The sequence below is a fragment of the Paroedura picta genome, chromosome 16, assembly GCF_049243985.1.
Source record: "Paroedura picta isolate Pp20150507F chromosome 16, Ppicta_v3.0, whole genome shotgun sequence".
NCBI classification, from domain to species: Eukaryota; Metazoa; Chordata; class Lepidosauria; order Squamata; family Gekkonidae; genus Paroedura; species Paroedura picta.
Genome location: NC_135384.1, coordinates 13974822 through 13989534, shown reverse-complemented (window position 1 = coordinate 13989534; position 14713 = coordinate 13974822). Strand labels below are relative to the sequence as shown.

Below are 14713 nucleotides of genomic sequence, written 5' to 3'. Positions count from 1 at the left end.
TGCTGTGGATACAGAAGAACACCAACAAAGCCCAGTTACTCTTTTCCTAAGGGAATGTAAAGCATCGCAAAATAAACTATTAGGAATTGCTACAGCTCTTTTGAATTAGCAGCTTTGTGGCTTTTCAATCAAAATGCACAAGTGACATACAAACTAATTCAGTCATTATCTTTACTGGCATTCCATAGCATTACAATGCATGCATGAGAAAAATCACTTGGCACTCATTTTTGACACCAAGACGAAAGCGGCCCAGAGGTAGCTAAGAGTTTTTATCTTCTATTTCGTTTGAGTTGTTTGCTTTGACTTGGCTGCTGCAGGAGTTGTTAATGAGAAGCCTTTGCTTCCTCAGCCAAGGTTTTATCTATTTATTTTAACTTCTGCTGTCCAGCATGGGGGTTTTCAAGTGCAGGAGAGAAAATGAGGACCCCTCCTCTCCTGCTTCAAAACTGTTTAATATTTAAAACTTTTACTCTCTACTGGTACCCACATTGCCCACATCAAATAAATCTGATGTTTTAATGACAACAAGGACCTCAATGGTTTTAATGATAACAAGAACACCTTGCAGAATCCACTGATAATATTAGGAATGAGATGCACCTCCCAACTGTAGAGTGGAACTCAAATATTGACAAATGTGAGTTGACCGGCCTACTTCAGCTAACAGTCAAGACAATGGCGCTCCTTTACAATAAGTTAAATCTGCTATATACTAAAATTGATGCCTTGGTTTAATTGATGTCAGCTTCACTAGGGAGAAGGCTGAGACCTGCAGGTTGTCATCCTTCAGGTGAACATTTACTTTCTGAGTGTATGTTCAAGGAGACTCCAGCTGATATTTTGCCTTCAAAAATAAGCAAAACTCCCAACCTATCTTTATTGGCTGCTGCCAACGAGCAAAGGGAGTTTGTTCAACTGGTGTGTGCCCTAGACAAAGCCTGCTTACCTATATGTAAATACAATGGGAAATATATTGTATGGGACAAAAAAAAACCAGACTGTGAAAAGCACCTAAGGACACTACTAAATGGTGTGATGACTTATATTGAATTCGGTTCAGTTGAAATTTTGAATAATTAGAATAATTTTAATCAGACCCAGAAACTATTACATTCCCTCTGTGGCTCAAGTATTTCCTCATCTCCATTGCAGAGTAAATCTTTCCTGGCTTCTAGAGAGTTTTTTTTCCTCTTGAGTCTAACAATTAACCTAAAGGTAAAGGTATCCCCTGTGCAAGCACCCGGTCATGTCTGACCCTTGGGGTGACGCCCTCTAGTGTTTTCATGGCAGACTCAATATGGGGTGGTTTGCCAGTGCCTTCCCCAGTCATTACCATTTACCCCCCAGCAAGCTGGGTACTCATTGCGTACCCAGCAAGCTGGGTATTCATACTCAAGAATGAACCTACAGTTCCCTTAATACTCAACCAAAAACATTTGAAACAGCCAAAGAGCTCTGCTGAGATAGATGACAAACCTGTAGAATCCTTGGAGAGAGATAATCCATCTGAATAAGTCAACTGGTTAGACATTCTTATCGACCGTAATCCTATCATGACTTCCTGTCCTGGAAATGAAAATGTGATGTTTTCTGGTGAAGAACCATCTCCAGATTCAGCCGGTCAGCCTCTATAAAGGGAACAGGAGCTATTGAGTCTTGGAATGAATCACCATAACATATCATCTTTGATGCCAATTGATTTCTCATTGTCACCAACACAGTTACCCCTTACTATCACTTCAATGCACTTTAATATATCTAGGGTCAAAGAAATAATGAGGGCCATTGTTCTTCACCTGCTAACCTTCTAGAGAGTTACCAACCTTTAACCAATGATCAACTCCTATCATTAGAAATGCTCTCATTTTAAGAAATGTTTGCAACAGAAACGTTGAATAAAGATCCGACTCCCTCCTCCACTGATCTAAAAGGTTTAATCCTAATGGCTGCATCTTTAATGATCCTCATAAGACTCTGGATCAAATTACTGAGTCAGAATGACTACCTCTATGCTTTCAGGGCAGGAGCTTTACCTTATCTCCTAGAATATTATCGACTGGAAAAGCAAGTCCAATGACCCAGATATTATTGATTATTTAAAATCCTTTGATTGTATATACTCCAAGAAACTTGGTCTATGACAGATTTAAATATTAACAAGAAGATCTCAATGTCCAATTGGGACAAAGTCTCCGATTTTCTGTTTCTTTTATCCAAGGCCTATCCTACAGCCCATTTTATTATTCTTGGTGATCGGAATGCTTGAATTGGATCTAATAATATAATTCTAAGCACCCATCTGGGTTTTGAACATGAAGATATGCTTCCTCCTGCACTTTCCTTTTCTTGTGACTCTAAGGACCTTTTCTCTAATAAAGCTGGTCTTAGATTGATGGAATTGCGTGCCATACAAACATAAAGCACACTTGCTATTTTTAGTTCCCACTGGACACATTCATAATGTAGTATGTACTCAAATGGAGTACAAGAAGAAGTTCTGCAATGGCAAGCCCCTGGATAAACTGGCTTTCCAGAATAACAACGGAATTATATAATGATCAATTGCTGTGGAATTAACTTTACCAAAGCAGAGTTAATCAAGTCAACATTGACCGGTCATCAAGGAAGTATTAAGTAGCTCATTATGAATTTAAAACCTAAGGATGTTTTAAATTCATAGTGAACTACTTAATACTTCCTTAATACTTAATAAGGATACTGCAATATTAGGTGACCCCCTCCCCCAAGAATGACAGAAGAAGAATCTCTGAATTGCAATTTAGGGAATTGCAATTTAGGGGTGGTTGCATATGAAACAGTGTTGAATCACATGCTACCCATTCCAGAAGAAACGTTTGCATTTGGATTCCCCTTTGCAATCATGAAGAATGAGCATCTGCTAGTACAGATAGAAAAGGACAAAGAGGAGCATTTTTAAGGTAAGACAAAACATCTTGGTGGTGCTATGGAAACAAAGGGACTTAAACTGGCAGTGGTGAAAATTATGCAGATATTGAGATCTATTCTTTGTTTAAAAAATGGATGAATGGATATATGGATCCCTTGTGATATAAGCCAGATAGCTTAGAACAGCATTCTCTTCTCCATTTTATTCTCATCCAAACACTGTGAGGTAGACAAGACTGAAAGAAAAACTGGTCCCAGGCCTCCCAGTATGTTTCCATAAAGGGACCCCGCTTCCCCCCCCCCCTTCCTCCCAGAACTCCACCAGAGTGCCCTGGACTTGTTGTGCCATTTGCACGGTTGCATTGTTATACTGTTATATTATTATTATTGTTATACTGTTTATTATACTGTTATTCTGTTACAACCACTGTTATTATTGTATGATTATTAATGAAGACTGTTCTATGTATTGTTTATAAGTTTAATGTAAACCGCCCTGAGCCTCCGGGGAGGGCGGTATAGAAATATAATAATAATTAAAAAAAGACGAGAGATTTGAATAGGGGCCTCTCAGATGCTAGTCTGATGCTCTAACCACTACATTACAGTTCCAAGCCAGGTTTTACTTAAGTCTCTCTCTCCCCACTCAGATTCTGAAGAAGTGACTATGAAGAATACAGTGGACATCTTTCTCTTTTCAACATTGACAGTATTCTGATTTAGGTAAAGTCATATTCTGTTTACCTGAGAAATCCATCAGCATATTGTGGAATGGCTCTTGCGTTTTGCCAGATTATCCCACCGATGCTGGAAGACAGATCTTTCAAACTCACTTGCCTTTTCAGAATTCACAAAGTAATCCTTACATTCTATGCAATATCGGTTCGGCTTTTAAAAAGCAACATTAATTCCATAGAAGAAGAAAAAGAAGACTTGGTTCTTATATGTGAATCATGTGACTAGCCATGATTGCAACTACAGACTGAACACTCAACAAGATGTATGTTAAAGCATATATCCCTATAAGTTGTACCTGGGTGGCTTATATATCTTTTTCAGGTAATTTAACCCCTGGGATATGCATTGCCAAAGAGAGTTCCTTTGATTTTGAAAAAAAAAATGATTAGGTCTCTGGTGAAATGGTAACAAAATTTTAAGTATCATCACAACAATTCTAAGGCACATTTGTGAAGTAGCTAAAATAAACTACATAGGGACAGACCAGAAGGAATGGAATTAATCAAAAGAAATTCTGTCTAAACATCTGGAAGAAGTTCCCGACAGAGCAGTTTCTCAGTGAAACAGGCTTCCTCAGGAGGTGGTGGGTTCTCCATCTTTGGAAATTTTTAAACAGAGGCTGGATAGCCATCTGACAGAGAAGCTGATTCTGTGAAGGTTTAAGGGGGTGGCAGGTTAGAGTGGATGAGTGATTGGGTTGTGAGTGTCCTGCATTGTCCAAGGGATTGGACTACATGACCCATGAGGTCCCTTCCAACTCTATGATTATATGATTCTAAAATTGGCTCAGTTGAAAATGTCCTGCTTCTTTGAGCACACTTCTTCCCTGATTGCCTCCAGAAGAGAAACAGTTAGTCTGAATGACAGTTCAGACCCTCTCTTTCTTCTCTTATAAGGTTGTTTCTCTTTTTAATAAAGCTGTTTTATTCTTTGAGCTACTGGTGTTACCTTCTCATATTTAAACTCTGTCAACACTAATCATCCCTAAATGTTTACAATTTGTATTGAGCTCAATTTGCACAAGAACTATGTCTCATCTTGGGGTAACCAACTCATAGTCTATGGGGTGTTCAGGACAAGAGATTTATTAGTTTTCCATTGCCTTCCTTTGCATAGCAACCACATTTTTCTTTGGAAAATTCCTATCCAAGTAATAACATGGCCAACTTTCTTAGTTCTGAAGCTAAGAGATGGCCTCAGGTTCAGCTGGGTTCCCCAGCCTACTTGATTTGAATGAATATATTTATTTAAAGGGGGGAGGAGAGAACTTTAAGGGATACTCTTTCACAAGGATACAGCCAGTGAAGTGACTCCACAGATCTTATTCACATCATCTGTTCCACTTAATATTTCTGGTAAGGCCTAGGAGGAGGAGCTCACTGCATGGCTTAAGTGCCACTCTGTGCTTAAAACCCACTCAGAGTGGCTGTTCCACCCCTGAGTGCCTCCTCCTCCTCCTCCAACCAGCTTGCCTGTCTGTCTAGTGGCCAGCCAATTGCATTCCATCCCCCACTCCTGACCACCCCTTCTCCTTCCACTTCCCTCTGAGGCTCAGAGGCTGCAGATCCCTGCTGTATGAGAACTGCCCCTGCTGGTGAATTCTTTTCTCGGAGCATCCAGCCTGTAGCCTTTCTAGATCCTGGGTGTGGGGGGAGAAGCTATATGCATAGTTCTTCAACCCCCCCCCCCCCCAATCTAGCACCTGTTGTATTCCAGAATGCAACAGGGTTTGTCCCTAGTATCATAATGAAGCTCTTCAATGTTTCAGGATTCCAAACAAAATGGAAGTGATTTATACAGGAAAAATAAAGGCTAGCAAATCAAGGGTAGGCAGAACCATATTTATACTGAACATTTGAAGAAAGGTAGGGGGAGCTTGGTCTGTTTAGCCTGGAGAGGAGACGACTGAGAGGGGATCTGATAACCATCTTCAAGTATTTAAAAGGGTGCCATATGGAGGATGGAGCAGAATTGTTCTCGCTTGCCTCAGAGGGACAGAGCAGAACCAATGAGATGCAATTAATTCAACAGAAATTCCATCTAAACACCCGGAAGAAGTTCCAGACAGAGTGGTTTTTCAGTGGAACAGGCTTCCTCGGGAGGTGGTGGGTTCTCCATCTTTGGAAATTTTTAAACGGAGGCTATATAGCCATCTGACAGAGAAGCTGATTCTGTGAAGGCAAAGGGGTGGCAGGTTACAGTAGATGAGCGATAGGGATGTGAGTGTCCTGCATAGTTGGACTAGATCAGTGGTCCCCAACCTTTCCGAGGCTGGGGACCGGCAGGGCATCGGGCCGCGCCCCCGCGGACCGCGCCCGTGCGGGCCACGGCCGTGGATCGGGCCGCGCCCGCGGGCCGCGCCCACGGATCGGGCCACGCCCACGGGCCGCGCCCACGGATCGGGCCAAGCGGGCGTGGCCCGCACAGGCGCGGCCCGGCCCTGATTCCCTCTCCCCGCCTCCCGCAGTAAGAAGCTACCCGGGCCGCAAGCTTGCGGCCTGGGAAGTTTTTTACTGCGGGGGCGGGGCGGGGAGAGGGAGCCGCGGCCCGGTGCCATGGCCTTTGCGGCCCGCCACCGGGCCGCGGCCCGCAGGTTGGGGACCACTGGACTAGATGACCCATGAGGTCCCTTCCCACTCTATTATTCTATGATTCTATGATTTAGCTTGGTAAGTTAACAAGGACTAACAACAGTCAAGGATGCTGATTTTAGATAATGAATGCATTTTGGTCAGTCAAGAGCATGACAGAAATGTGTGGAACTGGAAACAGAGTGAGATAATACATTCATATTCTCCCAAACAGATGTTTCTGGCTGAAGATTTTTTTCAGAGCAGATTTTACTTCTTGATTTCTCAGTGTATAGATCAGAGGGTTCAAAACAGGAGTGACTGCACTGTACAGGATAGTGGTGATCATCTCTCTTTTAGCAGATTCTCCCATGGATGCAAGCAAGTAGTTGGAAAGAACCGGAACATATAGGAGGGCCACGACTGTCAGATGGGAGGCACAAGTTGAGAAAGCTTTGCAGCGGCTCTTCCAGGATTGGACTTTGAAGAAAAGGAAGGATATGATGTACAAGTAGGAGAAAAGAGTCAGGAAGAAACCACCCATAGCAATGCATCCAGTGACAATATTAAGGAGGCTGAGGTTGAGGGAGGTGCTACTACAGGCCAATTTTAGCAGAGGTTTCACATCACAGAGGAAGTGTTGAACATGACTAGGGCCACAGAACCATAACCGAGAGGTAGCTATGGTATGCATCAAGGCATGAGTAAAGCCAGCAACCCAGGTGGCCCCAGCTAGCAGAAGGCAAGTCAATTTATTCATGATGACTGTGTAACGCAGAGGGTTGCAAATAGCCACATAGCGATCCAAAGCCATAACCCCCAGAAGGATGCCCTCACCACTACCCAGGAAGTAAAAAAAATGCAACTGAATCAGGCATCCAATAAAAGAAATTGCTTGATGTTCTGTTAAGAAGCCACTCAACATTTTGGGCACAGTCACCGTGGAGTAGCACATGTCCAGGCAGGAGAGATTGCCTAGAAAAAAGTACATTGGAGTATGGAGTCGAGGCTCAGCTATTGCTACAACCAGAATGGCTCCGTTTCCAAGCAAGCTGGCCAAGTAGAGCAGCAGGAACATCACAAAGAGAATGTACCGCTCTCTGAGGTCATGTGTGAGACCCAAGAGAATGAACTCCTGCACTTCAGTCAGGTTCTTCATTGCTGTGGAAATAAAAGAACAACAACAATGGTCGATTTCTCCTTTCCTAAGAAAATGGAAAATAAATTGTTACAGGGATAGCATTGAAGTATTGAGTTAGCTGCTTTGTGGCATTTCAGTCCAACCCCCTGAGAGTTATCAGAACATGAAGCATGCTTGCTTGTATTAGTTCCCCAGTTTCATTTATACTGTACCATTCATAATGCAGTAAATTGTGTGTTTTGCCTTGACAAGTCCCTAGATACCTGGCTTTCCAGAATAATGTTTATTATTTGTACTGAGTTTGATTTGCACAGGATGTAAAACTAAAACCTAATGGAATTATATAATTATCAACAATTATGGAAATAACTTTACCAAAGCAAAGTTAATTCAAGTCAAAATTGACCTGATCAGTGATGTATTCAGCTTTTATGAATGTCAGATTGTTACAATTTTATGGAGGGAGGAACCCTCCACGAATGACTGAGTAAGAATCTCTGAACTGAAAAACGTTGACTCACGGGATACCCAGTCCAGAAGAAAGATTTGTGTTTGGATTCCCCTTTGTAATCCTGAGAAAGCCTCTTGTGGTGCTGGGTGGTAAGGCAGCCAACATGCTGCCTGAAGCTCTGACCATGAGGCTGGGAGTTCAATCGCAGCAGCTGGCTCAAGGTTGACTCAGCCTTCCATCCTTCTGAGGTCTATAAAATGAGTACTCAGCTTGCTTGCTGGGGGTTAAAATGGTAATGTCTGGGGAAGGGAATAGCAAACCATCTTGTATTGAGTCTGCCAAGAAAACGCTAGAGGGCGTCACCCCAAAGGTCAGACATGACTCCGTGCTTGCACAGGGGATACCTTTACCTTGTAATCCTGAAGAATGTACTGGACATCATTCTGCCTGTATATACAAGACTAGGACAAAGAGGAGCATTTTAAAGGCAAGATAAGCTATCCTGGTTATGGAAACAGGGGCAATGAAAGGGATAGTGGTGAGAATGCTAGTCTGATGCTGTAACCCGTACATGACTGCAGATCCAAGCCAGGTTTTACTCATGTCCCTATTTGATAGCTGAGCCGTTTGGGAGGGCAGTACAAAAAATCTAAGAAATAGTATGAAGACTATGGTGTACCTCCTTCCCTTTTCCTCACTGACAGCATTTTGTTTTAGATAGTCTTATTCTGTTTACCTGAGAAAATTGTCAGCATATTGTAAGCATATTCCTGCATTTTTCCAGATTACCGGCTGCACCATGGCTGGTCCTGGTGTATTTACTTAGTTGTGCTAACACCTATAACCTTTGATAGAAAATGGGCATTAATACCTAGGTACATAAGAAATCTTATGCAGAACACAGTTGTGGCTGATTGTATCCATTGATCTCAGTGTTTCTGTGTGAAGGCAGGTTTGTAAATGATTTGAGGGGGGTTGTAAGCGTATGTAATTTTCTTGGAAATAAATATCACTGAATTGTCAGGACTGTGTTGTAAATATACATAGCATCTGACTACAATTTTTTAAAAAATGGCTCTACTACCTTTGACCCAGAATCTCCTTTTCCCAGACTGAGAACAATTATATATATTTCTAACAATCCATTTTAATGTATTATTTTTGGAGTAATTTTTCTAAATTTCTGTGTCATTATGACCGTTTATGCACTAGAGGTTTCATGCCAGGCTGCAAACTGGAGTTTTAGTCGTGGCAGGTTGCCCTACCTCTTCCTGCATGCACACAGGGGAGCATTTGGCCCAGTGTGCCTCATCCGCCCCCAATCTGTGCTCCTTGGAAGAACATTAATAGCAAACATTAATAGCAAACTAAACATTATTACTATGTGAAAACACTGAAATTCAGACTTCCATAACTAAAATATCAGTGCTGCTGAAATATTCACCCTTTGAATGAACTGTGAGTTTCTCTTCAGAATTTGCCACAGATCTTCCCACGTCTGAAAAGAGAAGATGCTTTCAGAACTAAGCCATACTTTGTCTTTAGGACTATGATGATCATCCCTGCACATGATTTCTGTCACAGTTCCTTCAACAGTGGCGTGATAAATCAACAAATCTTAGGCAGCCCTTTTAGGGAAATGGAGAGAAAAAAATTACTCATTTACTGATATCTGCAAAGCAAGCAGCTGTTAAAGATACAAAGCAGTGAGGAAACAGTTCAGCATTGCTCCAAATTTGGGGAGACCTTTTACAAAGCAATTCTGGTCAGAGTTACAGCTTTCAGTGTCCATTGTAGTCAATGGGCACACAGCAGCATAACTGTGTTTAGAATTAGACTGCCATTCTCATTTAAAAATATTCAAGCAGTATTTTGTTAAAGAAAAGATTAAAATTAAAGAAAATAAAATACAAAATAATTTACAATATCTCACAATAAACTCATGGTGACATACCATATGGATTTAGAAGAAATTCATTAATCAACGTGCAGTAGATCAATTAATGTGCAGATCAACCACATTTACATCAAGAGGTCTCACCTTCATCTTTAGAAGTGTTGTTTTTTATAGCATGAATTTCACTGCCCAAAGGAGTCCAAAAGCAGCTTACAAATTAATTTCCTTCCTCCCCCCACAACAAACACCCTGTGATGTAGATGGGGCTGAGGGAGCTTAGATAGGACCATGACTAGCCCAATGTCACCCAGCTGGCTGCATGTGGAGGAGATGGGAATCAAACCTGGCTCTCCAGATTAACTCTTAACCAGTATGCCAAACTGGCTTCATGTTGGTGACAACAAACAGTGCCATTCAAAGACATAGAAATGTATCCCCATTTCTCGCAATAATACGAGTTCATCCTTATCTAACAGTGTAATCTGTATTTAGCTCACAATTCCTCCTTTTCTTTGAACATCTCTATTTAGGGGAAAATAGAGAACAAAGGAAATGGATGACCAGCAATATTTGCATCTACAGACTGAACATTCAGTAAGATGTATATCAAAGCATATTTCCCCCGTGAGTTATACCTGTGTGGCTTATATTCTTTTATTTTTCAGATGAGATGGAATATAAAATGTAAAATAAGAGTCACCGCACCAAGATGTACCAATGCACACCACCACAAAAGTAGATAACTAAACTTATGCACAGAATACAAGAACACTCATCAATCATTTTGATCCATTATAAAAGGATCATCATCTAATTAGAGGGGTAAGAATTCTTTCAGGTAATTTAACCCCTGGGATATGTAATGCCAAAGAGAGTTCCTTTGATTTTGAAGGAAAAGAAACCCTCAAAGAATTGATTAGGGCTCTGGTGAAATGGTAACTTAAAATGTTAAGTATTATCACAACAATTCTAAGGTACTTTTGTGAAGTAGCTAAAGTAAACGACACAGGAAGCAGACCCATGTTTCAGGATTAAATTCAAAGTACAAATTCCCGTTTGAATCAGAGAGCAGATAAGATCAATAGAAACAAGTAATCTTTTCTCCTTTCACTTCTTCATCCTAGATGCTGCTTTGCAGACCATGAAAGATAGAACGTTATGATTCAGGCCGCTGAGAAGGTTTTGAGAAGATTATGCAAAAAAACATTTGTTTTAGGAGACCCATGACTTGGGGTGTCAACTTTAAATGAATCATTTTATTTTATTTTTGTAATGTCAGATATCAGAAGCTAAGCAAGGTTGGTGCTGACTGGTACTTGGATAGGAGACCACTAAGGAAGTCCAGCGTTGGTTGCCATAAACCACTTATGTTTGTTTCTTGCCTTGAAAACATCATAGGTATGCCATAAGTTGCCCATGACTTTTCACCACCCAACATAGCCCCCGCTGGCACCTGTGGCATCCCAGGAATCTGGGTCTTCTGGGGTGTTGCACCAGGCCAGGGCTGGGATGGTGAAAGTGGGGTGCATAATTGGGGCTGCCCTGCTGCTATCATCCCAGATCCCAGATTTCTAGCCCCATGCATAATGGGTCATAAGGTGTTAACTAAAATAGACCTGTCTACTGAATTTATGAAGGGGAATTAGCAATTCTAGGAGACTTTGCTGAGTGAGAGAGGTAATGAGGTGTGGGTGTGTGTATTCACATCAGACGTCTTGGGCAAATAAGTAAATTAATTAATTAATAAGCATACCGAAAAGATAAAGGGAAAATGAGTTGAGATGGTACAAAAGATTATTGATATGTTGGCTCTTAAGTGCAATAGAGAGAAGTCCAGATCTATTTTTGCTTTAGGATGCTCTCGGCTGATCCTGTGTTGAGCAGGGGGTTGGACTAGATGGCCTGTATAGCCCCTTCCAACTCTATGATTCAATGATATGATTCTATGATTCTATGATGCAACTAGATAAGCCATCACCAGTTCTTAGCATGTATTCTGGCTCCAGAAACAGTACATACAAGACTGTGCCCAGTGTGTGTCTGGTGTGATGTTTAATCACCCAGAAATGTATGCTGAGGCAAGGCCAGATTTGGATGGTTATCCCCTAAAACAAAGTTTTTGATGTAATAATCATTTGTATGAAATAAACCAGCTAATAGTGTTAGGAGGTCTGTGACAAAGAAACCTTGATTGAATTAAAGGGAAACCTCTGGAGTGTGTTAATTAAAAAAGGGTTTTCTCAGGCAGTTGCAGCATTAGCATTATACCTGAATAGGGTTTTGGGTTTGGCAGGCTACTATGCTAACATGAGCTTAATGATCCAGTGCACATGGATGGGAAAATGACTGGGGTAGATAAAGTAACCACAGAAGAAATTAGGGAAAGAATGGTTCCAGGTGCAAATACAGTGCCAGAGTCTGAAGATTATTTTGTTTAAGGCTTTCTAGGTTGAGGGAAAGGTTGGTGATAATATCTCTTGTTACCCAAAATGCTTTTAATTTGAGCAATGTCTATGTGAGAGGTGGTAACCAGCAACATCTTTTGCCAGTGTTTTACAAGGTATTTATTTCCTTCTAGGAATCCAAGTCAGACAACAGATATTAAAATCAAAGAATTCAGCTTTATTCGAACTAACATACACAAGACCAATAACAAACTGGACTAACAGATATGAAGTTATACTACCAAACGTACACAGGGAAAAAACAAAGAGAAGGAAATGACTAGATTTGGGGAAATAAGAGTCAACAGGATTTATAACTACTGATCTAAATGTGGGGTTCTCTGGGAAGGAAGGAGAACAACATGAATGAAACTGCATTCAGGTTGGGTGTCTAGCAGGATGTTTACTGTACAATTGTACAACTACATGCTATTTTTTGATCTTTTAAAAATCTTTTTATATTAAGCTTTCATATTTTCATCTGAGTTTATTTTAATTATTGTCTGTTAACATACTTGATTTTACTTGGTCGTGTTGGCTGTTATGGCATAAAGCTGCAACAGTAAAATTATTTACTTCTACTAATAACGGTAGTTAAACTCTTGGCAGCCTGGCTTAATACTTGGGACAGGAAGGGGGCTTAGAGTAAATAAAGGATTTTGGCTTTGTGAAGACATTGAGAAAGAAATCTGCTGGCCACTATTTAGCAATGCAATGGTCAGGAGGGAAAGAATGTCAGGAAAGGTGGATGCTCATTGTCTTGATGTGTACATGACAGCCAATCTTTGTGTTGAAAGGCATATATCAAGAACAATGTCAGTTGGTCAAAATATTGGTCCAAATATTCTAACAAAGGGAAGTTCATAGACAGATCCCCCTTTTGCATAGAGAGGGGTCCTGGAGTCTTAACATAGAGGCAATTAAAATCTATCAGGAAATCTGTCTTGATTTCTGGCATAGATTACCGGAGTGCACTCATCATTGGAAGATGCAATGTCTGCAGTGTGCAGGATTCAACAGCATATAAAGACTATTCTAGAGCAGGTGTTAGAGGAGATTTATAGGAAACTCCTGGTGTTTTTCATAATCTCTTCCTGTTTCTGGATTGGCTCAGGTGAAGATTTCCTGCTTTTCTGAGCACATTTCCTACCTACCTGTCTCCAAGACAACAGTGTTAGAATCCTGTGACTTCTGCCATGAAATGGGTTTGAGGTTTGTTCACTTTAGCCTGTCTTGCATCAGTTATCCATTTTCCCTGCTTGCAGCCAGCTTCTAGAGTGTAGATGCCGCTCACAGCTTCAAGGTCATTTAGCTAGTTAGTTTCTCAAAACATTCCACGCCAGCATAATTCCCAGAAGCTGCACCTGGCCGTTTCATGTTATGTCTTACCCAGACACCTGAGGTCCCAACTGCTCATGAAAGTTAGACAGACAGGTAGGACTCTCTCCTCTCTCTTACAAAGTTGTTCCTCTTCTTAATAAAACTATTTTATTATTTAAGCTACTGGTGTTACACACCTCCTCATATTTAAACTCTGTCAACACTAATCTCCCCAATTTCTTTTCTTTCTTTTTTTTAGTATTCGTACTGAGTTTGATTTGTACTGCTTTGATCAGACCCCATCTGTCCAGTTCTGGAGGCCTCACTTCAAAAGGAATGGGAAAAAAATTGAGAGGGTACAGAGGAGAATGATGTGAATGATCCAGGGCTTGGGGACCAAACCCTATGAGGAAAGGTGGAGGGACTTGGGAACGTTCAACTGGAGAAGAGATGGAGAGGGGACAGGACCGCTGTCTGTAAGACAGAGGTAGTTTGAGAAGGTTATTTCTTTGCACAGCAACCTCTATCTTCTTTGTCAGTCAAACCTGCTTAATTTAAAAGTGTTGAGGAACTCAAACTAAGCTGGGGTATCCAAGCTGCTTGATTTGAATAAACATATTAGTAATCGTAAGATAAATAGAGAACATCAAAGGGTCATTTTAGATACTCTTCTACAGGGATGCGGCCAGTGACGTAACTCCACAAATCTTGTTCACAACATATCACAGTGTAAAGGTAAAGGTAAAGGTATCCCCTGTGCAAGCACCAAGTCATGTCTGACCCTTGGGGTGACGCCCTCTAGCGTTTTCATGGCAGACTCAATACGGGGTGGTTTGCCAGTGCCTTCCCCAGTCATTACCATTGACCCCCCAGCAAGCTGGGTACTCATTTTACCGACCTCGGAAGGATGGAAGGCTGAGTCAACCTTGAGCCGGCTGCTGGGATTGAACTCCCAGCCTTATGGGCAAAGCTGGTATCACAGTGTAGCACTTTCCATATTTCAGAATCCCCAACAATCCAGAAACTATTATAGGGAGAAAATCAAGGCCAGCCAAACTGGGGTAGGCATAAACCTGTTCATATTGATTAACATGGTTTGCAGCTAAATGTTGTTTCCCCGGAAGTCATGTAACAAGGGCCACCAGCATTCATGCATGCTTAATTTAGATAATGAATGCATCTTGGTCAGTCAAGAGCATGATAGAAACATGAGGACAGGAACCAGAGAATGACAGAATAAAA

The 14713-nt window shown here is 41.2% G+C and overlaps 1 protein-coding gene across 1 annotated transcript; it reads right to left on the bottom strand.

Moving 5' to 3' along the window:
* Positions 1-6435: 6435 nt before the first annotated feature.
* Positions 6436-7377, bottom strand: LOC143826317 (olfactory receptor 12D1-like). The gene has a single exon (XM_077315064.1). It carries the CDS (start codon positions 7375-7377, stop codon positions 6436-6438), a length of 942 nt encoding a protein of 313 aa, XP_077171179.1.
* Between the last annotated feature and the right edge of the window lie 7336 nt (positions 7378-14713).

Coding starts and splice junctions, on each gene's coding strand:
- LOC143826317 (XM_077315064.1), bottom strand. CDS start 7,377: ATGAAGAACCTGACTGAAGTGCAGGAGTTCATTCTCTTGGGTCTCACA.